The 15,330-nt window shown below is 51.9% G+C and overlaps 1 protein-coding gene across 1 annotated transcript; it reads left to right on the top strand.

Annotated features, from left to right (window-relative positions):
- Nucleotides 1-4,529: 4,529 nt before the first annotated feature.
- Nucleotides 4,530-15,064, top strand: SLC5A11 (solute carrier family 5 member 11). The gene is made up of 14 exons (XM_032198017.1): nucleotides 4,530-4,601; nucleotides 5,297-5,401; nucleotides 5,719-5,778; nucleotides 6,063-6,167; nucleotides 7,492-7,597; nucleotides 8,445-8,525; nucleotides 8,935-9,140; nucleotides 9,603-9,738; nucleotides 9,833-9,940; nucleotides 10,329-10,479; nucleotides 10,958-11,126; nucleotides 11,844-12,059; nucleotides 13,278-13,440; nucleotides 14,546-15,064. Exons 1-14 carry the CDS (start codon nucleotides 4,533-4,535, stop codon nucleotides 14,761-14,763), a joined length of 1,893 nt encoding a protein of 630 aa, XP_032053908.1. The 5' UTR covers nucleotides 4,530-4,532; the 3' UTR covers nucleotides 14,764-15,064.
- Nucleotides 15,065-15,330: the final 266 nt, after the last annotated feature.

Here is a 15,330-nt window from a genome sequence, read left to right as displayed (position 1 = left end):
CTCTTAGCTTTGTCTAGCTCATCCTTAGCAGAACTGAAGTCAGCCTTGACCGTGGCACTGTCCTCACGGGAGAGCGTGGCCTTGGGAAGGGAGCAGTAACTCCTGGAGCTGCCCTGCTCCGGGACCCGGCTCCTCTGTGGGGCTGGCTCCATCCACAGGCAGTAAAACAGCCAGCACGGAAATCCCAGGTTGCATTTCATGCTTGGGAATATTTAAGGGTTTTCACCCTTTCCTGCAAGAAATGGAAAAAAAATAAATAAATCAAAAAGAGAACGAGCAGCTTAGGAAAGTCGTGGTGAGGATGTGCTCACAGCTCCTGTTGGTGGACTGGCTGGGATAAAATAATTCCAGGCTGACGTCTCCAAGCCACGCTGGAACATGGCTGAACACTTCCTCTAAGCATCCAGCCTGAAGTGCTGGGAGTCGTGATTTTTTTTTTTTGCTGTGAGTTGTGATTTTTTTTCCAGGGGCAGTGAGAGCTGCCATAAAGACAAACAGAAGTCTCAGCTTCAGAGTGGAAGAGCTGGAAGTCATAAAAAAGTTGCATGGGCTGGAGGTAGCGCAAGGCACCTGGATGCTCAGGTTGAAGCCTCTGAGGATCTGCGTTGTTGTAGCACAATTCAGGAAAATCTGGAGTTTCCACATTCTAGCAGACCAAATTCAAGCATCTCCAGTCACAGGTTTCAAAGCCCTTTAGTTATTATGTCCATCAGCGTGTGAGCTGAGAGGGAAACAATGAGCTAAAATATAGACACTCTTACAGACACGTTTTCCCTACTTTGCTTCTGGTTCCCCCAGCTTTGGGGTGCTCGAGTTTATTATTGTTTAACTTAGACCCAGGACTAGCTGCGGGCTCCCTCCTGTGTCTTGGGATGTCAGCCTGCGAGGACACCAGCACTGACTTTCTTATTGTTACGTGTCCCTTCCTTAGCCGCAGATTGCTTCAGGGGATGGCACTCTGGAATTTGAACTGTGAGCCCTGATAGTGGAAATAAGGCACTTCTTGCCAGAGCCGCGAGAGACCGAAAGAGTAACTTCGGGCAATTAGTTTAACTTTGACTATAAATATTCCTCCTCATTCCTTGTGACACTGCTAACAGCTCTGCTGGCAAATCCCGATTCTCTGGCAATATTTAAGCTGCCTGTCAGTTGGCAGAGGCTTGGTGGTGCCTAGCGCGAGGGAACAGAATGAGACCCAGCTGAGCGCAGTAAGTTCCCGTTCGGCTTCTGCCTCGTGCCGGGGAGCTCTGGGTGCTGGGCGGCTTTGGGGCGGCTTCGGGGCTGACTCTCTTCCCGACGAGCGGTGGTGTCTTTAGAAGGTGGATAGAGCTTGGAAAAGGTTTAAAAAATCCTGTTACAGCGGCATTTAGAGTGATAGAGTCCAGACGGTGCCTCGACACCCACGTGGGCTGCGTCTCCCTGGGACCATTGATAAAGGCTGGCTTCAGCGGCTGCATTTCTATGCCACGGATGTTCCTTCCTCACAATCTCTGGCGGGGAAAGCGCTGCCGCTTGTGCCAGGAACCGAGGGAGACCGAGCTGTGACCTGAATGCACAAAACAGGCAAAATTTCCACTGGGCCTGGGCAGGGTTAGAATGAGAAATCAGAGCAGCTGAGCTCACTGCATTCGCCCTGCAGCTCACCGCCGGGTCAGGGACCCTGCATGGCTTTAAACAGGACCTACAGACACACCTTGGTGCCGGGAATTCACCCGAGCATGTCCTGCATGTCCCTTCCTCATTGACAGGCATGACAAATGCCTGCAGGGCTCTGCCCCAGCGCTGCACACCTTGCAGAGGAAAAGGCTCAGAGGTGTCCGTGCGCCCTGTCCCGTGCCAGACTGAGCGCAGGTAGCTCGTGGTGCTGGCTGCACTACAGCACCTGGCCCTGCTACGGGAAGTGAAAAGAAATGGCAATATCAGAGCTGCAAAAGAGAAAGTGGGAGGTGTTAGGGGGGTTAGCAGCTTCCTGAGGCTGGCGCACCAAACTGTGTTTCTCTTTTCCAAGTTAGAGGTTGAGCATGCCAGTGAAAGTGCAGCAAAAGCCAAAATACCTTGCCTCTTAAAGATGTAGGGCACCACTGACCGTCTGATGGGCTGTGCTCTGCCTCCCTGCAAGGCCACTGCCCGAGGGGATTCAGTGGGACCTGGGTGCTTTTCAGGACACAGGAAGGGCTCTGCGGGGTCCTGCTCTCAGCCCAGCACTGGCACCGCTCTCAGCCGACCACAGCACGGCTCTGGACTGCCTTTGGCACGTGAGCTGTAGGATGCTGATGTCTCAGGATATAACCTGCCGGCTGTGGATGATGGGACTGCAGGGCCTCGCCTGCCATCCCAAAAATGCTTCATCCCTTACTGCCATAAATGCATGAGCCCCAAGGTCCTCATCCATACAGACTGTGCTGGGGATGAGTTTGCAGTGGCACAGGGCAGAGCCTGAGCTTTTCAGTGCTGCCCAGCTGTGAAATTACTGCAGCTCCATCACCGGTGCACTGGCAACATTGCCTCAGTGCGTAGGGACACCGGGTGAGCTTTTGTGTATCCGTTCCCTTCACACACCTGGGCAGGGAGCACACGGCAGTGCCACGATGCCAGGAGCAGCTGGCTGCATCCAGCCGGCTCTTCAGGCAATGGGTGAGTTAAGGGCAGCTCTCGGCTGCTGCTCAAAGCAGCGATTGCATGCTCACAAAGAGGTGAGGCCAGAGGAGGTTGTGAAACCCAGGACCAAGGGATGGGGCGGATGCCTCTGTCCGTGCTCACTGAGCACTGCGCTCGGGGGCAGAACTTGTCCGGCTGCCCCTCTCACCTGCCCCAGCAGCACTGCAGCACAGCACCCACACTGCTCCCTCTGCGTGGCCATCAGGGCAGGGCACACCGCCTCCCTTTGCCCCACCTTTTCCAGCTTTTTAGTGGGGGGAGCTTGGAAGTGTCACCTTACGAGTGCAAGAGTGGCCAAAGGAGCTGGGCAGCTCTGCAGGCATGGGGAGGAGGAGGACGAGCAGGCGCCCGGTGTCCTGGTGGTGACGGTGCCGCAGGGGTGCAGGGTCTGCCCTGCCCAGGGGACGTCTCCTCGTCTCAGCAGGGTAAGAGGCAGCAAATCCTGTATATCCTCAGGGGAGGGTGAGCAGGGCAGGGTGCTGGGCCACAGGGATCCTGCGTGACCACCAAAGCCAGAGGCTCACTTTCTGCGCCACTGCTGGTGCTGCCATTCGCCTCCTGTTCTGCTTTCAAAGCAAGGTAGAGGCTGGATGGGAGGAGGAGGAGGAGGAAAGGAAGAGGAACAACACTGGTTCCCAATGAGCCTCCTTGCCTGGATTTTTTCTGTTTGGCTAGTGACTTCTCTGTAATGCGCCCATTTCTCTGCTGGATAAAAACTCAGCCACGCCAAGAGCCCTGACCCTGGCAGCATCTGGCACATCACAGACCAGAGGGATCAGTGAGTGGGGACGAGCACCAGGCACAGGAGCCACCTCCACAGCTCCGGCACCAGCAGCCCCACAACCCCCACAGCCCGGCCAGCGCTGACCACCCCAGGAAGCAGCCGGCACCCCCCCGGTGCTGCCCCCACCCTGCACCTGCCCCTAACCACACGACCTTTTTTTTGACAGATATATGCATCAGGACAAAGAAGTGCCCGCCCGCACCAGAAGCCATGGAGACCACCAGCAGCACCCCAGCATCCGTGACTCCCCAGTGGGATGTGTTCCCCCAGAAGACGCTGGACTCCATAGACATCGCGGTCCTTGTGCTGTACTTTGTGTTTGTCCTGGCTGTTGGGCTCTGGGTAAGCAGACACCGTTAACAGTTTTTGTATGTGCCCTGTTATACTGAAAAATGTGGCTGTTTGGGCCTCAAATTATTCTAGTTTGGCTTGAATCAAGCCACACTTCACTGAATTCAACTGCACAAGTGGAAGGATGCAGTTTACAGGTCCTTACCCTCACTTCAGCCCGAGGAAGTGCCCTACCTGCGCTGCAGGAGAGCTCTTCAGCTCCAGTGTTTGCAAAGGTTGTGAGAACACTTGTAAGGAAGAGGTTGTGTAAGTACCAAGTATTACTACTAACAACGTTTTGTTTATCTGGGAAGGAATTGCTGTCCTATAAATCATCTGTGCTTGTCGGCAGCGAGGTTCTGACAGCAGATCCCTTAAATTAAAAATAATATTTATATTCAATTAAGGCATCCTTCTGGCATGACTTTTATAATAGCAGAAGCACAATCTGGCTGTCACAAGGCAGAGATGAATGGTTGCTGCCTTCACACGCAGTGCGTAACTCGTGATACCACATGAAAACCTCTGAAATCTCTGAAGAACAAGAGTCAGTGAGCAATGCATGCGGTGCCTCGCATTTCTCCTGGCTGAGCCTCATAACTAGGGATGTCCGCAGCTCTTGTCCAAAATTTTTGGCTTCCTTGTGGATCTGGAGTGATGACAGGACACTCTCCCACCGGGGAACCGGCCACGTGCTCGGTGCTGTTCTGAGCAGCAGTGAATGCTGAGCCTTTGTTCTGCTTTTCTGCTTTCCCAGTCCATGTGGAAGACGCAGCGCAGCACCGTGAAAGGCTACTTTCTAGCCGGGGGACAGATGGTTTGGTGGCCTGTAAGTACCTTTGTCATCATACTGCCTGCCCCTAAGTTACAGTGAGACTAAAAAGCAATTTTGTCCAAGCAGAATGTATTTCTCCACGCAGAAAGAAAAAGGTAACTCCCATGGTTTGCAAAGACCCAGTTGCAATTCTGTTGTTTTTCCATGTTCAAGGAAGAGGAGCTGCTGCAGGGCACCCGCCCCAGCCCTGGGCACCCACAGCAGCCACCCCTGGTTGGCCAAGCCCGTCTGCTTCCTCATGGCTTGTCTGGAGACCTCTGGCAGTAACGGGGTGGTCTCTGTTGTGGCTGCAGCTCCGTGTTGCTCTCTGCTAGGTGGGGAGCTTCATTTGGGCTGGGCTGCTGAGTCAGTAGGTGCTAATACAGGGACCTGGGAGCCCGACATTCCTGGTGTGCCCTCCGCCTTCTGCCCTGATCCTCCATGAGACTGGGCACCCGTTTGGAAGCAGGATGCCCCTAAATTTGCCCCCAAGTGGTGAAAGGAGCTGGAGAAAGGTGCCAGGGCCACTGAGCACGTAGGCAAACAAAGGAGGCAGAGGGTGAAAAGGATTCACGTCCCACAGCAGGGCGTGCAGGAATGGCATCACTGCCCAGCCTGTGTGCTGCGACACGGAGCTGCCCCACTCCCTCCCTGTGCACCACCAGGCCCAGCTGAGGGCACCGCGCCTGACCTCCTGCCTCTGTCCCCAGGTGGGCGCATCCCTCTTTGCTAGCAACGTTGGGAGCGGGCACTTCATCGGCCTGGCTGGGTCAGGAGCTGCCTCAGGAATTGCTGCGACAGCCTACGAGTGGAACGTGAGTGTGGCACGGCACGGTACTGCATGGCATGGCATGGCATGGCATGGCACGGCACAGCACAGCACAGCAGCCTTCCAGTTGCCTCTGTGCTATAAGGGCAGGTCCCCTGAAGGCCTGAGCCCCAGGGAACTGTCACACAAGGGCAGAGCAGCTCCCAAACCTCAGAGTCCCACTGCAGGAGCTCAGAGTCACCTCCAGCTGCTGGTGGCCTGAGGCCCGTGAGAAGGCCCCAATTCCCCTGGGTGTGCGCGCTCCCCCCACTTGATCACAGCCTTGACCAGCATCCTTGAACTTCCTTTCCATTTGTTTTGCAGGGGATGTTTTGTGTTTTGGTGCTGGCCTGGCTATTCCTTCCAATTTACATAGCGGCAGGAGTAAGTAAATGGGAAGTTGTGTCCATCAATGACTTTGGGGGATTCGCACCACCTGCTTGGCTCCTGGGCTTGGCCATTCCCTGCTGCAGCTGCGTTGCTCCTGACAGCAGCGAGGCAGCTGCAGAGCGCAAGATGACCCTGGGACCCCGTGTGTGATGGGCCAAGGGACGGGCAGGAGCTGCTGCCTGGGCACAGTGCTCGGGCTGCTGGCAGTAAGGGAGAGCTGCGACATCTCCCACGGAGCTGGGGGCTCCCGTATCTCACTCCATGTTTCTCCCGCACAGGTCACTACCATGCCAGAGTACCTGCAGAAGCGCTTTGGAGGCAAAAGAATTCAGGTGTTCCTGGCGATTCTCTACTTGTTCATCTACATCTTCACCAAAATATCAGTAAGTAGGAAAAAAATGAAAGGAGGCTGAGCTCAACTCACTTCGGAAACGTGTGCTGATCAGCAGGACCGAGAGAGGCCGTGCTGCCCCGTCCTTGTAGTATCAGAAAAGGGAGTGTTTTCAAAATACCTCAGGTAGACTGTAGTTGTTTCAAGAAGCTACACAAAAAGAATTACAATTCTTTTTTTTTTTTTCTTTTTCTTTTTTTTTCTTTTTTCTGGGAGGGATTTGAATGCTTGCTACAGTAAGGGGAAAACTACATGTCAATGTCCTGAGCAGTAATCCATTGAAAAGTTAACCTGATGGACGCACTTGTTAGATTTTGTATGTCTGGCTTGCTTGCCCAGTTTCCCTTTGCACGTTCATTTCCTGCTCAGACACCAAACACCGCTCTGTGCAGGATGAATAAGTGTAGGAGTCGGTATGCATTCAGGTGAAAAGAGTTCAGTGCCTTATTGCTCCTGTTTGATGCAGTGCCTTGAATGAATAACTGAACCAACCCTTGCGCAACACCCTGCAGGCTGTTTATTAACAGGGCAGCAGTGCGTGAACTGGTGAAAGCAGAGAAGCAGAGTCCCTCCGGGTGTTTTTCCCATGCAGGCAGGGTCTGGGGGGCCGAGCTGTCTGGCACACGCTGCCTGCAGCCCTGGGGGGCGATGCATTGCAGGGTTCCTGTGGGCGCCCAGGGGCCAGGCTCCGGTGCTCCCTTAGAAAAATCTGCCCCTTTGGCGCACCTCTGTGATGATATGATGCCTGAGAGAGAAAAGGGATAGTTCAGATCCTTTTATACATCTCTCACTCTATGGTCTGCGGTTTGCCCATCCTAAAAGGCAGCGTTTCCATGTAGCTGCTGAGCAAGGTGGCTGCTGGGCCACCGCACCCCAAGGACACTGCCCTCACCCACGGGCTGGGCCCTGCCAGCAACGAGGAAGTCACTGCACAGCCCAGGGCACTGGGACTGGCAGCAGACACCGGGGAGCACAGCACCTGGGGGTTTCGGTTCCTGCCCCCATGGCTCTCCCCAGCCCCCTCGCTGCCTCCTCCGCAGTGGGAAGGGGTCAGCTAAGCCCACCCGGGCACCTGCACGCAGGAGCTGTGCAGGCTCCTCCTGGGGTAGCTCACACTGCATCACCCCACAACAAACACTGATCCTAAACTCATCTTAACATTTGGTCCCATGCACAGGAGCTGGGGCTGCAGAGGGATGTGCAGAGAAGGGGAAAGATGCAGCTGAGCTGGCTGAGTGCTCCCACTCCCTGGCTCGGCCAGCCTAGAGGGGCTCGGTATCACCTCCATCAGCTGCACTGACCGCTTTGTTCCCTAGGTTGATATGTACGCTGGGGCCCTCTTCATTCAGCAGGCCTTGCACTGGGACCTCTACATTGCTGTTGTGGGCCTGCTGGCAATCACCGCTGTCTACACTGTTGCAGGTACGGGGCTGAGTTTCAGATCCCAATGCTGACGTTTCGCAGCACCATGGATCCTGCTTAGTGAGCTGAGTGCATTCATGCACTGCACAAAGCATCCTCATGTTTATGGTAGGAGTCCTGCACTTCCCATGCTGTCTGGTTTTGCCATGAGCATGGGGAGCTGCAAAGCTAGCAATCGGTAACTCACCTGTTAAAAGAGAATTATGAGATCAGGGTAAATGAACACCCCTTGCAAGGCCATGCCAGATAGGGATGTACATCAGGTTCTCCTTACGGGGAAGTTATGCTCATGGCATTTGCCCTGTATGGTTTTTCCTCTGGGCTTTTTGGAGGTATGAGGGCCTAACATAACAGCGAGCCGTGTAATGCGGAAAACATTGTCAGTCTCGGGTGCCCTTCTGGGGCTTAAGAGTGGCCAAATGGAACAAAGCCATGCACGAAGCAGCAAATCCCAAACAAATAAAGGTTGCTCCTTTCTCACTGCTCACCCTGTGACGTTGCTCGTAACGATCCCCCCCACGCCTGCTTTTTTCCTCCTCCTTATTCAGCTTGGGCTTTGTCTTGGAGCTTTTCCACCTATTTCCCGTAGAAGCACTTACACTGGACTTTGGCTTTTTAGTGCCAAAATGGTGATTCATCACGATTCAAAACATGAGAAGTTTCAGCCAAAGTGCCGTGCAGGGGAAAGGCTGACTTGCCTGCCTTGGGCAAAGCACCCGGCAGCTGGTGACAGCGCGCCCGGCAGGGCTCTGGGGTTGCCCTGCTCCCAAAACGCTGCCGAGCTGAGAGGGCTCCGGCCCAGAGCAGCCCCCGTTTCCCACCACTTGCTGCTCCTCTCTTCTCTCAGGTGGCCTGGCCGCGGTGATATACACAGACGCGCTGCAAACCCTCATCATGCTGATCGGCGCCGTGACTCTCATGGTCTTCAGTGAGTGTTGTCCTGGGGTCGTGTTGCTGAAACTGCAACAGAATCTTTAACGCATGGCACAGACACGCTGGGTCATTACAGCTGATTTCTTAATTGATGTTCTGAGAAGTGCTTTCTATGTATTTTCCTGCCGAAATATAAACTTAGACAAGCGATCTTACAGTAGTTCTTTATGTGGTAGAAATGCACAAGTACTCCATGAAAAATACCAAAAGAAAAATGTTCTGAGGTAGTGTAAGAGATGAGCAAGCATCTTCTCTAGCCAGGAGGTTTACAGCGTGATGCTGTCCCCAGCCCAGTGTTAAATTCAATGGCTTCTGACTTTAAAGAATACCTGTGGAGGATCACCCTCAGCAAATTGTAAAGTATGGAGCACAGAAGATGTTAACTGCTTCTTGTGACCTTTTAGGCTTTGTTGAAGTTGGCGGTCTTGGAGGCTTGCAGACAAAATACTTTGATGCCATTCCCAGCATCCGCAAGGAAAACAGCAGCTGCGGCTTGCCAAGGGAAGATGCTTTTCACATTTTCCGGGACCCTGTTAACTCCGACCTTCCCTGGCCGGGGGTTTTGGTGGGAATGACCATCCCGTCCCTCTGGTACTGGTGTACAGATCAGGTGGGTTACTGCTTATTCCTTTGGCTGGTTTCATGAACATGTTCTCAGTTGTTTAAATCTGATCACAAACCTAAGGTTTGCAGCATAGCCTGGGCTGTTTATTTCTTACGGGAATGCAGTAAAAGCTGATGCTCTCAATCCTCAATTTGCAAAACTGGACATGCACAACTAAGCTTTGTGAATAACTTTAATGTAAAAAGGAGGGACATGTGTGTGTGGAGGGTGTTAATCTCAGTCTGTAAAGGTTTTTTTGAACTTCAGCCTTTTACTTCGCTCAGCCTTGCAGGGCTCTGACCACAGTCACCCCGAGTGACAACATCAGGGCCAGCAGGAGTGAAGCCCTGGGCAACCTTCTGATGTTTCTGCAGCATTCTTCTAACTCGTTTTGCTCATTTCTGGCTCTGTCCTACCCTGAGAGGAGTGCTGCTGAGCAGCAGACCAAACGCATTTCTTAATTTTTAGGTCATCGTTCAGAGGTCCCTTGCTGCTAAAAACCTCTCTCACGCCAAGGGAGGCTCCCTGATGACCTCCTACTTGAAAATTTTGCCCCTCTTTATGATGGTAATGCCGGGCATGATCAGCCGGGTTCTCTTCCCAGGTAAGTGCTGCAGGAGAGATCTGCTCCCTCTGCCATCACTGATGACGGTGACTGCTCTGTGGAGCTCCTTCTCACTCCCCTTTGCTTATTTCAGATCTGGTGGCTTGTGCAGACCCGGAAATTTGTCGAAAAATCTGTGGCAACCCATCTGGCTGTTCTGATATCGCTTACCCTAAGCTGGTCATAGAACTTCTGCCTGTAGGTGAGGAACCCGGCAGCTGTGCTGGCACCAGCGGGCTGGGCACCAGCCGAAAGGCGTCTGTGAGAAAAGTGCAGAGAGGAAAATGCCCTGCGACTGTAATTTCAGTGGGGGTTACATTGGGCTTGACGAAACAATAGCAAGGGACAGCGTGCAACAAGAGAGATGGGTGATAGTCCAGTGTGTAAAGGTCTAATTCTTACAAATTCAGGTAAAAGATAAATAGATGTTTAACAATGAGAATCAACTGCTAAACCCTCCCTGCCACCAGCCATTTTAAAATTGGGGCTAAAAATACTTTTAAAAGTCTGTTGTAGTTCAAAGAATTCAAGGTCATCCTGCAGCTGAGGTTATTTGGGGGTCCTCACGGAGGCCACGCTTCTGTTTCCAGGACTCCGGGGCCTGATGATGTCAGTGATGATAGCAGCACTTATGTCCTCCTTGACTTCCATCTTCAATAGCGCCAGCACCATTTTCACCATGGACCTCTGGAAACAATTCCGGCCTCGTTGTTCTGAGTGGGAACTCATGATTGTTGGCAGGTACGGGGCATGAATGTTCTGAGCCTTCGAGAGACCTTTTGACACAACCCTGCTGCCCCTCTGGAGATTTAGTATCTATCAATTTCTCCACTTCAAACTGGGGAAAAAAAAAAAACAACAAAACAAAGAATACGACCCATGTATTTCAGACCACTTTTCATTACAGCTACTCTGCATTGTTAGATGTCTGGGGGGAAGGAGCTTGCTTAGGTCAAACCAAACTACAGGAGCAAACCCAAGATGCCATAGCACAAAGACATGCAGAGACATAGATGAAGCAGCTGGAGAGGGTGTCTGGGGAAGCCTGGGCAGGGCGGGTGCAAGGGATCCACTACAGGTGAGGATGGGCTGAGAGCCCCGCTCTGCACAGGGGGCTACAGCACAGGCCTGGTGGTTGCAGATCTCAGCAGGAGCCCAGCAAGCTGAGCAAATGGAAAAGAACAGTCTGAGCTACCAGTAATGACATCTTCTCGCACAGGGTCTTTGTGCTGCTGCTCATTGTGATCTCCATCCTGTGGATCCCACTGGTGCAGGCTGGCCAGGGCGGGCAGCTCTTCATTTACATCCAGTCCATCAGCTCCTACCTGCAGCCCCCTGTGGCAATGGTGTTCATACTGGGTTGCTTCTGGAAAAGAGCGAATGAAAAGGTAACAACTCCCCTGTGCTCAGTGCAGTCGCCTCTGTGGCCAGACAGAGGCTCAGAGCACAGCCCCAGGCTGCAGTCCGGCCTCCTCCTCTAGTGCTTAGCAGAAGGAAGGCACCCAGACCTCTGCAGAGCCATCAGCCTGGGGCAGTAATTCCTGCTGGTTTTCAAAGGCTCCACTGGCATTTCAGAAGTAGTGAGATGACTGTGGCACTTGGTTGCAGGGTGTTAGGGCCTCACTAGCCATTTACTAGATGCTCTCCTATAATCTGCATCAGGGGCCCGGGAACTTAAGGAGCCAAATGGCAGCGGGAATCCAAAGCCTCCAGCTCCTCTGCAAAGACTGGTGCTGGGTACAGGGCAAAGCCTTCCCAAACTGGCTTTTGCTTAGGTGGAGACCAGTTGTAAGCACCCACAGTTAAGGCAACCATTAGGATGTTTGGATGATGAATATTTCCCTTCAGAGTATTTCGGCATAAGACATTACACCTCTCCTCCATACCAAAATGCACGACCCACTCGGGGGCTCCAGGCTACTGTACCAGCACCGGCACACCTAGATGAACAGCAGGAGCAGAAAAGGGAGGCAAGGGAAGCCTGCCAAAAAACCTGCAAGGAGAAAGCTTATGGCCAGCTTATAGCCTGCAAACACGGGTATAGCCTTGGGTCCTGGGTGGATTCATGCTTCCTGCTCCAGTAAAGGATATCCCTAATTTCCTAGGGCGCGTTCTGGGGCCTGGTGATCGGGTTGCTGCTGGGCGTCATCCGACTGGTGCTGGACTTCGTCTACCCGGAGCCCCAGTGCGGGGAGCAGGACCTCAGGCCGGGCGTGGTGAGGTACATGCACTACCTCTACTTCTCCATGGTCCTGGCTGCCATCTCCACGCTCACCGTGCTGGTCGTGAGCATGCTCACAGAACCCCCCTCGGAAGAAATGGTGCGTCAACCCCTCAGATTTCTTTCATTATTCTTAAACGGTTTCCAGGATGCCCCAAGTTACTTCCATGGGAATAAGATGGAGATAAATTACATGGAAATGGAAGTTTCCATTCATTCTGTGTCTGTGAAAACACTCGCAATAACTTGTAACAGCAATCCCTCCTTTGCTCCAGCACTCTGCTGCCTTGCCATTTAAGGTTTTGGTCCCGTAAATCCAGAGTCCCATCCTGGAAACTGGTCAACAGTAGGTGTTAAAGAGCTGTTCTTAAATTCAAACGTGTGTTTAATCCATGACAAATTAGCTTTTTCCCTCTATTTTCGAAGAAATTCCAGCTTCTGGGTCATCTTTATCAACTCTCTTACTAATTTAGTGAGGAACCATTTTTACTCGCAGAAAAGAAAAATCAAGGGCAGAGAGCACACTTCCTCTGGAACAGGTTTGTGCCAGTTTGACTATTTTTAATAGATAAACTGAGGCTACAGAAAAACGTAAATAGCAGAAAGGAGGACTAGAAGGGACCTTCAGAAATCATACAGCCAATACATCCTCTTGCTTCAAGACAGAACTAACCCGCTACATTTCTGAAAAACCCCTGGCAAACTTACTCTCAAAGTCCCCAGAGAGGGAAAATGCCCAAGGAGGTGCCTGATCAGTTCCGAGAGCTTACCTGCCTTTCTCAGTAGAAGTTTTTCCTCATCTCCAACCTGAATCTTTCTAGCTTCACGTTGTGCTCATCCTTTCCTGTCTGCCCTGTCATTGATACTGAGAAAATTCCTCTTTAATGAATCTTTTACATATTTGAAGAAAATTATCGTGTCTCCCACCTGTCTTGGCTTCTCTAAACAACCCCAGTTCTTTGAATCGTTTCTCACTGGCTGCAGTTTCCATTCTTTTGCTCCCTTCGCTGGCCTGCTCTCAGTCTGCATCCAGTGACAGTCCCATGCAGAAATGTCTCCTGTTCAGTAACAGAAAGTGAAGAATGTGATCCGTCAGAGAGCTATCACGTTCCAGAAAAAACTAAAACCAGCATGCCAATGGTAGCCATCGCTTCTGTCGTTAGCAGCTGAGCGCTTAGATGTTCACCTGCTCCAGCAGAGCAGGAGAACAGATTTTGACCCCTTAAAGTATTCTCTCTCCAGGCTGCTGTACTGCTAAGGTAGTCCTTTAAACAACCATGAAAGCAGTTTTCTTTAACACCACTCTTCATGCCATCAGATAAGTCGGCTTACCTGGTTCACACGCGGGGATCTACCAGTCAAGAAAGACCTAGCAGTCAGCACTTCTCCTGATGCTGCAAAAGGAGTGTGTGAAGCTGAGCGTCCCACTCTCCAGATTGATATAAGCATTGCCTCTGAAAATAGTTCAAATGATAATAAATGTAAGTGCTCCAACACCATATTCAGTAATATCCACAATTAACAACCCTACGCGTTATGTAAAGGCTCTGAAGACAAGAAAAGTTAAAACTACTTCCTTTGGATTTTTGTATCTTCAGGGTATGCTAAAAGGTTTTTACCTGACAGTTTTACCTGAGCAAATGTTTAGTTTTAGTTTCTTTTCCATCTCTTGATGGCATTACATATGCTTGAAATCAAGAAGGAGCTGGATGGGATACAGGAAGCCCTGCCCACTGTCCTGCACTAAGGATTAGCGCTATTTGCACCTGCTGCAAGGAGAACTGATTGAAAAAGGGGAGGGTGGAGGAAAACCACAATTATTTTCATGAAATTCCATTTCTGTTTTTCAGTGATGTTTTCTGATCGACTCTAGCAGCAGGGAGAACCCAGAGCCCTGGGCGGAGTTCTTGACAGATCAGTGAAGGAGGATTTACATTTTTTAAAACTTGTACTTGTCGGTATTAGGTATAAACATGCATAGCAACTCATTCTGCACTTTCCAGCAATGATTATCATCACTTGTTATTGCCAGGCTTGGGACACTGTTTGTGCAGCTCTGCAGCTTTTGCTGAGTATTCCTCTGATCTATAAAAAGCTATTGAAAAGATCAATTAGTTAATGAGTAAGTTAAATGCTGGGAAATCTCACTTTTGTTGTGTATGAGCACAGTCTTCCTGGCATTTTGTCACGTATGTCCTAATCGACAACAAAGCTGGGAGAAATCATTTTGCACACGTGTAATGTGGCGTAACCCTAAACGGACTAGAGCATGCACGTGCAGGAGGAAGCTGATGGGCACCAAGCAGTTACAGCCGAGCTTTCAGGTGTGCTCTCCTGTTACGGTTTCCTAGAATGCTGGGAGCAGCAGAACTTGAGCTCAGACCTCCAGGGAAGAATGAAATTGATCCTGCAGCCCCAAACAGATGTTCCTTGAAGGGTTTCCCACACTTCAGTGTAGCCAGTGTACTCAGTTAAAGAGCGAGGATGCATTTTTGCATCACACCCTTTGTACAGCACCATACTGATACATCCCTGGGATTTGGTTTGTAAGTGAGATTTATACCTCGCTATTTACTGGCTTTGTAGGCACGACTGACACCAAAAGGAACTCGAAGCTGATGAAGACCTTTCTGTGGCTCTGCGGGATGGAGCGCAGACCGGAAAACTCTGAGAACGCGGCGCCGACTAAACCCGAGCTTCCCATGGCTTCCTTGGAGGAGAAACCGCTGGTGAAACATGTCCTGAACGTCAACTTGCTAATAACTGTGTGTGCTGGGATCTTCCTCTGGGCCTACTTCGCATAGCAGTCAGCCATTTGATTCCAGATGAGATCAACTAATTTTAACTGGTGTAAATAATGATAATAATTAGCAGAGGGTTAATGTAATTCATAACGCTTTCTAAATCTTATTTAAGAAGACAGACCCTCCTCCCTAACAGCTTATTTCTCGCAAGGAGCTGGAAGGTGCTGAGCACTCGGCACCATCCCAGCCAGACCCGAACTGGACCCCTGATGAGCCCGAAGAGCTCCGGCAGGCAGCTGGGCGGGAGCTTTGGTTCTTTCAAGTATTTAATGACGCTCTGTGTGGTAAAGCACTACCTAGAATTCGGGAAATCTGGATTCTGCTCCTCTTTACGCATCCGCGACCGCCTTCGCCGCACGCGCTTTGCCCTCGGCGCCCTCTGCCCGCAGCTCGGGGGGGGTCGCATCGTCCGCAACCCCCCCCCCCCACCCCCGGGCCTCGCTCCCGGCCCCGAGGGGGCGCCCACGGGGGGGCACGGACACGGCCGGGCGCTGAGCGGCGGCTGCCGGGAGGGGCTGGGCGCGAGCGGGCGGCGTTCAACCGCGGGGCCGGGAGAACGAACGCGCC

The sequence above is a fragment of the Aythya fuligula genome, chromosome 15 (genome assembly GCF_009819795.1).
Source record: "Aythya fuligula isolate bAytFul2 chromosome 15, bAytFul2.pri, whole genome shotgun sequence".
NCBI lineage: Eukaryota > Metazoa > Chordata > Aves > Anseriformes > Anatidae > Aythya > Aythya fuligula.
This window is presented reverse-complemented; position numbering and strand designations above follow the sequence as displayed.

Coding starts and splice junctions, on each gene's coding strand:
- SLC5A11 (XM_032198017.1), top strand. CDS start 4,533: ATGTGGAAGACGCAGCGCAGCACCGTGAAAGGCTACTTTCTAGCCGGG. Junction 9,141..9,602: donor GGTACTGGTGTACAGATCAG/GTGGGTTACTGC, acceptor CTTAATTTTTAG/GTCATCGTTCAGAGGTCCCT. Junction 9,941..10,328: donor CATAGAACTTCTGCCTGTAG/GTGAGGAACCCG, acceptor TTCTGTTTCCAG/GACTCCGGGGCCTGATGATG.